The 9194-nt window shown below is 34.0% G+C and overlaps 1 protein-coding gene across 1 annotated transcript; it reads right to left on the bottom strand.

The window, feature by feature from the left end:
• Positions 1–6592: 6592 nt before the first annotated feature.
• LOC112906447 lies at positions 6593–7846 on the bottom strand. The gene is made up of 3 exons (XM_025980588.1): positions 7756–7846; positions 7454–7577; positions 6593–6933 (listed from the first exon to the last, which is right to left on the bottom strand). The coding sequence occupies exons 1-3, from the start codon at positions 7768–7770 to the stop codon at positions 6638–6640; spliced, it is 435 nt and encodes a 144-aa protein (XP_025836373.1). The 5' UTR covers positions 7771–7846; the 3' UTR covers positions 6593–6637.
• Between the last annotated feature and the right edge of the window lie 1348 nt (positions 7847–9194).

Genomic DNA, 9194 nt, shown 5'->3' with positions numbered 1-9194 from the left:
AAAGGCATCGTCCACCATGAATTTGTTCCTCCTGGACAAACCGTCAACGCCAAGTTTTACGTGGAAGTGCTCAAGAGACTCAAACGAAGGGTCAATCGGGTCCGACAAGACATCGCAGCCGACTGGAAGTTGCACCACAACAACTCCCCGGCTCACACCGCCTTTCTTATGGACAGCTACCTGACCAAGGCCGGCATCCCAACGCTTCCGCAGCCGCCCTACAGCCCAGATGTGCCCCCCGGACTTTTTTTTGTTTGCTCGCCTGAAAAAGCCGATGAAAGGCAAGCATTTTGAGACGACAGAGGGGATCCAAGCAGCTCTTAAGGCTATTCCGTATTCTGTAATTTTTTAAAGGCCTTATATGATTCACATTTTTGTGTTTCGTTTGCTGAATATTCAATGCTTTTTTTGAGGTTGTACTTTTTGCTTGCGTTTATATGATTTTATTTGTATTCGTCAGTTTATATATTCTGTTGCACTTTTTAAGACTGTATTCACAACCTACACTGGTAACATGTTTTATCGTTAATTTCGTCGTATACTCGATGTTCTTCCAATTAGAATATCCTTAAGATTATTAGCTCAAAGACAACTTTTATCCATATAAATACTATTTGTAGATGTGGTAACAAGAAAAATATTTAGTAATGGATAGTTATTTTACTGTGTTTGCACATTAATTACAACGAGGTTATTATTAAACTTGTCAATTTCTAGCATTTCCAAAAATTACCATTCCTAATATACCCATATCATTTTTTTAATGTAATGCTACAATACAGTATAAACTCTATACAGCGACACTTAAGAGACTGTACAATTTATGACGTTACTGAGAGTTGTCGTTAAATAGAGAGAAGAAAAATTAATATCGTATTACTATTATAATACATGCTAATAAAGTATTTTCTCTGACTTGCCATGTTCACAGTTTGAAAGTTTGTGAGGAACTAAGAACATGATAACGTATAGATAAAGCTTAACAACCTAACGACAGTTAAGCCACAGTATAAAGATTCTATACAGTAGGTTCACTTTTGATCTGCCTAAAATGCCGACACTTTTTGCAGACCATCATAAATTAACTCTATATGCGCTGAACTTCATATATGAGGACGATTCAAGCGTCAGCAGGAGAGGGATGTATGGGCGTACCTGGGAAGTGAACCTCCTGTATAGAATCTTTGTACTGTGGTCTAACAGCCAAGGTAAACTCGTGCAAGGTAATCACAACAAACAAAAGAACGGATTCATTAGAATCTTCGGTACGTATGACGCCGACAGTCCAAATAAATATTAATGTAACCCAAGTAATTTCGACGTTTTACGAAGTTTTTGTCGTTAATCGAGCGTCGTTAAATAGAGTTCACAGTGTAATTTGAATTAGATCTCTTTTATTACCATAGAATTTTTCGTGCTCAACAATTTTAGTCTTAAAACTTCTTCAAGTTTTTCCTAAAAAAATATAAAGCTTGTTACATGATTTACCTCCTAATTTGTAAATGCCAGATTTTGACAATTTATCAGGTTAGTAAGAATGACAGACTATAGTTTATTATTTGTAAATGTATTTTTATACGTGAGTGGTTACCAATATAAAACATCTTTTGGAGTATGATTTCATAAAATGATTCTTAGTGATAAACGAATATTCGTTAGATTTTGATCTCTAGTCCTATCCATTACTCTAACACTTACTTATTTATCAAACTTCTCCACGAGCTGAATTTTATAGCACTGTTCTATATTGATATAAAATTATACTGCCATCAAACTTTTATGATAGAAGGTCACGTCACTATAATATTGCAATTGTGACATTTCAAATTACAGTATGTTTTTTCCATACATCAAAAATCATGTTATATTTCTACTTTAAAAATATCCTCAATAACATTTGAAAAATCTAATATCCTTCATGTTAATGTAACCAGTTTACCTGAAACCTAACATGGGCGAGTGTGGAGCATTTCCTCATTATTCCCCGGTAAATATTTTGTACAACTTCATTTTACTTACTAACATAAAAATTTTTGCAGTATGGTACTAGAAAACCATGCAAGTAAGTATTGCCTTCAGTTATCGTAATATAACAACATCTGGCAGACAGAAATCCAAGTTATTGAGATATTGCGTTTACGTAATCGCCTTAATCTGTATGAACCAATCCAAAAAGTAATGACAGCGGCATTGGCATATTAAACTCAGTTGTACCTAGCACGTGTAGTTCGAAAATTGTAGGTTTTACCATTTATAGTATAATTCAATAGAGTAATCGTAAGTCATACGTAACACTGCATGCTGTATAAAAAAGTTCTCTAAATCTCTAACCGTTTCTGAGCGGTGGTCCACCAAAAAACTCGAGGTAGTTACAGTCTCTATGTGTGGACTGAGAATAAGATGGATGGTCTAAGATGTCTTTAAAGCATGCTATACGACGATTTATGATTTTTATTGGAAGCCTATCTCTAACCATTTCCGAGCGGTGAAAAAAAACTCGAGGTAGCTACAGCATCTATGCATGGAATGAGAATAAAATGGATGGTCTGAAATGTCTTTAAAGCATGCTATACGATGATATATGACCTTTTCAGAAGTCTATCTCCAACAGTTTCTCAACGTTAGTCCACCAAAAAACTCGAGGTAGCTATACCTTCTATGCGTGGAGTGAGAATTAAATGGATTTACTTTCTTCTTTGAAGTTACTAACTAAACTAAAGTGGTTGCTGACAGAACGCCTACTTTTACTCACGCCACATGTTATAGGGAATATCGTAAACATAGAAAAGAGATGTCAGGTAGGTATTGCAGCGAACACTAATAAAGAAAAATAAATAACGTTACACCAATTAATATGTAACAGAAAGAGATACAGACAAGTAGAATTTGAACATGTTGCCAGCATCGGANCCTCCTCGATCAGTTTTTTGCCAGCAAAGACCAAAAATTTTATGAGCGTGGAATTATGCTGCTACCAGAAAGATGGCAAAAGGTGTTGGACCAGAACGGTCAAGATATAATTTAATAAAGTATTTGTTTATTATACGAAAACTGTCTTTCATTTCCACAAAAAAAAAAAACGAAATGACTTTCCGAACAACCCTATAAAACTGCTGATGTACCCCCTTTCTTTATTATGTTTTTTATGACTTCTAATGAAGTGGTATCCCATCCCGGTAAGGGTTAGAATTAGTGTCTTTTCCGGTTCAGAAACTGCAACATTGAATTGCAGTTCTATCTTGTTAGTTTTGGTTGAGCAAGTATTTGGTTTTTGTGGATACATTAGTGATTTGTGGGTTATTTATCTTGATGAGAAATCGTCGTCTTCATCATCAGCATTGTTTGTCGTGCTTTGTTGCTGTACATTACCCAAAGAACAATCAGAAGAGTTAAAATTTGTTGATTCCTCTACTGTGCTAGTGCTAGGCTCTGCAATTTCAATATTGCTTTTTTCCACACTATTTCTTGATTATATTTAAAAAATTCTTTTGTACAGACAATTCTTTAAGATAATTTACATTTGAAGTGTCTCTTTGTTGTTCGCCCTCGAAATTGGAGTAAGTAACCTCCATAGATCTTTTTGAACTTTAATCTCTCTCAACCCATTTTTCATCATAATTTTGATCAACAATTACTACTACATGAAGGAAGACAACGTCCGAAAAGAATGCTGCAAACCCTTACTTTCCTCCGACCATTTTTCAATATAATTTTGATCAACTTTACTACATGGAGGTTCTTTAATTTGTTGCTCTAAAATTTTTCGAAAACGGCACCAAAACTCGACCCGTTCATGCATATGTAGGAACACTCGGTATACCAAGAAAACATTTATTGTTGTGTATCAATTAAGCGTCTACATTTGTGCTGACTTAGTTAGGTCGCGACACTCTGCGACTAACTAGGTCAACGGCAAATACACACACAAATGTAATGTGCTGAAATGTTCTTTGCCATTTAAACCATGTAAATAAATTTTGTATAAATACTCTGTAAATATTCGANAGTCAGAGACATATTAGAGGCAGAAACAGGAGTTAGGAGGGGTAGAGGTAGACCTAGATTAGATTACTGTTCGTAATTAGTTAAGGATGTGGGTTGTTCTAGTTTTAGGGAAATGCGAAGTTTAGCTCAGAATAGGAAAGAGTGGAGGTACGTGCCAAACCAGTTTTAGAACTGACGACCTTATAATGATGATGACAGACTTCAACAGTCAGATGCAGCATAGCATGGATTAGCAACCGGGACGGTTCTCTAATGAACACTCCGCAAAATCAAACTACAAGTACTAAACGTGCTTACACGATATGATTTTGCTAAAATATTCAATTACACTGTCAAAGTTTGCTTTCCATTCCTTTTCAATGGACAAAATTGAAAGATCGATTAATCGCGCTTGACTCATTGTGAATCTTAAGTACGATTTTATTAACGTTTATTTTGAAAAGCTTCTTTTGCGTAAGCCACCAATACGCAAATACATAGTTAAAAAAAATCTAGTTTCAGCACTAGTTTTGTAACAGACACAGAGAGAAGAAAAATTAATATCGTATTACTATTATAATACATGCTAATAAAGTATTTTCTCTGACTTGCCATGTTCACAGTTTGAAAGTTTGTGAGGAACTAAGAACATGATAACGTATAGATAAAGCTTAACAACCTAACGACAGTTAAGCCACAGTATAAAGATTCTATACAGTAGGTTCACTTTTGATCTGCCTAAAATGCCGACACTTTTTGCAGACCATCATAAATTAACTCTATATGCGCTGAACTTCATATATGAGGACGATTCAAGCGTCAGCAGGAGAGGGATGTATGGGCGTACCTGGGAAGTGAACCTCCTGTATAGAATCTTTGTACTGTGGTCTAACAGCCAAGGTAAACTCGTGCAAGGTAATCACAACAAACAAAAGAACGGATTCATTAGAATCTTCGGTACGTATGACGCCGACAGTCNTCATACATTTTTTTATAATTTGTTCCACATCTGCTGTCTGGTATGTTTATTTCACTAAGTTAAAAAATTACAGTCGACTCTCGTTAATTCAAACCTGCGATAATTCGAAACTTTCTATACTTCAAAGTTATCACGAGTTCCCTACAAAATCTCTTTATATTTCGAACTAAATCAATACATTTTTATGCACTTGGTAATTCAAACGAAAAAAAATCATTGCTACGTAACAAAACGACGCCTTAATTCGAACTCATCGGCGTCAAACATTCGACAATTCAAAATTGCAGAGAGAAAGAGACAGAAAGATTGTAAGTACATTTTGAGGCAAGTTCGAACTTGTATCATCGTATCATCGAGCCTTTTTTTTTTTTTGGTAGAATTAGGAGAAAATTTATGCTGTTCAAACTGCTGGAGTACGGAAAAGGACTACTAAAGGTGAATTTCCTCGTCTGGAAGAAAGCCTGGTTATTTGGCTAAGACTGTGTAGAGGACAAAAAATATCTATTAGCGGAAACATCGAACAAAATAATTCGAAGTGGTCTGTATTCTGTCGAAACTGCCAGACGCGAATCGCGATTTCGATCTTTTTGGATCTCATCAGCGCATCCCAGGCAGCTCGGACAGAACACAGACCAACCTTTACCTGCTGTCTTAACAGCGCGTTTTAGAAAATACCACAAATGGCGCGGTTCCCTTAGGAATGGACCGTTTTCCCTGAATTTCATGTTCTAAATTTGTGTTTCGCCTAGAATATTACAGTCCAAAGTTATTTCGAGGAGTTGTTCAGGATTAAGGGTGTAGTCGTCTGAAGAAAAGAAAATTTCCTTTGTATTTTCATATTGATCTTCTTTCAGCGGTACATAGATGCTATCCCGCTGGTTAAACTAGTTGTTTGCTCTTTTTATAGGGTTCTCGGCGATCTATCGTATAACTCCGTAGTTTACCGCTATTTTTCAGGTACACCATTTTATTGGAAAAATCAATTACAGCATTGTTTTTTCATAAAAAATCTGTAGCGAATATTATCGGCTTCCATAAATTATCTACTACTAAGGCTGAAATATACCCTTGTAAATTACCTAATTTAATTGGTAATGTCTGTTGTACCTAAAGGTTGTATTTTGTTGCCTCCAGCTGTTACCAAATTAAATGTATTATTTGTATTATTATGTGGAGTTATTTTATTTTCTTATGATTTATCAACTACACATTTACTAAACCCTGTATCTAATGAAATATTGTAATGTTCGTGGGTTTAACAAAATTAACATTTAAGACTGCTAACAACAAAACTATTTATTTACACTAATTATTAATATATCACTATTCACTGCGGTATTTATTTCACTGCTATCGCTGTCAATTTAATTTAATTTTGAGATATTGTGTAATATTGATGTTATATGCTTAACAAATAAAAAAATTAATAGTTGCTAGAAGATTAGATTACTGTCCGCAAATAATTAAGGATGTCGGTTGTTCTAGTTTTAGGGAAATGCGAACATTAGCTCAGGAGTGGAGGTGCGTGTCGAACCAGTCTCAGGACTGACGGCCTTATGATGATAATGAGCTAGAATTTTATTACTTTTAAGGGTTAAAGTGTCATGAAAGGAACGTCAATTTGTCAGATATCCTTTTATTTAATTCAAAAATTGTGTATATGTTCTTATTACTTTAACAAGTTGCAGTTTTATTCATGTTCCTTATGAGTTGTTTGGCTATTGTTTCTTCTGTACATCTATGACGTAGCACTTTTTTTGCATCATTTTCCAACCATTCAAGCAGTTTATCTACTTCGTCGTCGGTTACGATTTTAGATATTCGCAGTGACGATTTTACCTCGCTTTTTACAAGTTTGAAGAATTCTTCTATGTCTTGATCGGTTAATTCTTTATATATTCTCCTTGGTTTTTTGGAAGACTTGGCTTTAACCAATTTCGCATTTTCTGATTCGTGATGTCCTTCGTGACCTACAATTTGCATAAAAATTGAGAGCTAATACAAAAATAAATCAACAAAAAGTTGTACGTTTCTGATAGTAATGATTGAAAAAATGTACGTAAACTCATTCCACATATTTTGATAACTTTCAAGCACACATCCCGTACAACTATATTAAAAAGCAAATATTAGGTAAGGTATGAAGAGTGTTTAGGATCATCCTACTTATATTCACTGGAACAGAAAAGTTATTGAGAAAAATTTCTTTTTGAAAAATTTTCATTTACATACGACATGATAATGATTGTTATTTCTTGAGTAATCGAATTGATCTTCATTCAAATCGACTACTAATTGTTAATCTACCGCTATTCGCTTCAAGCATATAAGCCTATTTAAAATCACTAATTTTATTGAACAAGCAGAAGATGCAACTTAGGGTATGTAATCGTCCTTTATTAATTTATATTTTTTATACATTTTTAAAACTTTCCCTGAGTGGAAATTCCTTGTACATCGCACATTACCCATAATAGTTACCTCACTTACCTAATATTTCGTTGGCGTCCCGATGTTTAATCATGGAAAGCTTAGTCATTCCTGGATTCTCTACCCAGTCACTTCCAGTGGTGAAAGAAAACAAGAACAAGATTGCACCAAAAATAAAGCAAATCTAAAATTGTAATTCTATAAATTCTATATATTATTACACATGACACAATAAAGATTAAACAAATTCAAGTTAAATACTTGTTGAAAAATGTTTGTTAAGCATATAAATTGCAGGTAGTCATTGTTTAGAAATAGAAACAGGTTTAAAGTGTGTTAAAAATATTACAAATTATATTTACCACATTCCTCATCATGAATAATTCTTGAATATTTGCAAAAATCTGATTTTCTGGAACCTTGGATAGGCAATCCTTTCATTGTGACTTAAGTTACAATATTTATAACATTCTTAACGGTATTAAAGTAATAAATTATTCTTGATTTTGACATAATTTATATACTATTGGATATTTATAATCGTTTTACAGTGGTTTTGTTTTTAATAAGAATGATGTGCCCAATTGGAGTTGTTATTCATGGGCCTACAATATTACACAGCATAGATCGTTAATTGGTCGCGCAAGTTACAGCGTCATACATGTATACATACAGGGTGTCTTACGGATACCACCCATTAGATTATTTCGGAAACTACTTCGATTCTAATTATGAAAATTTGGACAATAGTGCTATCGGGTATTCCCACCTCAATTAAAATAATTTATGTAGCACTTCCGGAAGTTGCAATAGGAAGTTCTCGAATATCTGCTTGTGACTTTTAACAATCTGCTTAGCTTGAAAGCACACTGTGTTTTGGTCAACAGGACAATTTTTAAGCTTTACTTTGTCGGTTTTTTGTTGAAAATAATGAAAAGAAATAATAGTCCGACACAAATAAAAGTAGTATAATTTGCGTCACACTAATACACCAGACAGAACACATAAAACGAATTATAAATGAAGATCACAACACAAAATTAAAACAAACAATAAATATAAATAAATAGTCAATAGCATGTATAACAGAAAGAAAGATCAAGACTTACTACCCTCACATGATACAAAATTTCCATTTATATATTGTACTTGCTGCAATTCTCGGTACCCTTAACGACGATCGTTGTATTGTTACTGCTTTAGATTTATAATAATTTTGGTAGCATAAAGGTACATTCTCAGGATTTGGTTATGAACTAGCCGCTACAACTTGATTATCACACCATAATGGTAACATTATTTCCATCTGAGCGATAATACCGTGAAGTTTACGAATAATGCTTGAATTCAAAGATTGAGAGGCTTTCGCAGCTTCCGCAATTTTTTCTTTACTTTTTATAACCGTTCGGACTGTTGATTCCGGTAGGTCAAATTCCTTTGCCAATTCACAAATTTTTATTTTCGATTCAAAACCTTTGATAATATTTAGTTTTCACTCCAAATATAGTGTTTTTCGCTTCTTGTTAGGTTCAAATAACTCATTTTTTGGTCTTTTGGATGACATAATTAATGATAAATCAATAATGTGCACTGCGTACTTAAAATAATTCCACACAGAACTCGTTCGAATTTGTCGTAAACCGAACACGCCGCTGCGCACGGTGATCAAAAAGAAAAACAGCGTAAAACGGGGTAGCGTAAGTCGGGGTATTACTGCACTCAATACTTTTTTCTAAATAGCAAAATATTGGTTTTGATTTTTTAGGAAGTTTCATTGAACTCAAAAACTAAAAATCTCTTT

Source organism: Agrilus planipennis, unplaced genomic scaffold (assembly GCF_000699045.2).
Source record: "Agrilus planipennis isolate EAB-ADULT unplaced genomic scaffold, Apla_2.0 scaffold193, whole genome shotgun sequence".
In the NCBI taxonomy this organism is placed as follows: domain Eukaryota; kingdom Metazoa; phylum Arthropoda; class Insecta; order Coleoptera; family Buprestidae; genus Agrilus; species Agrilus planipennis.
This window is presented reverse-complemented; position numbering and strand designations above follow the sequence as displayed.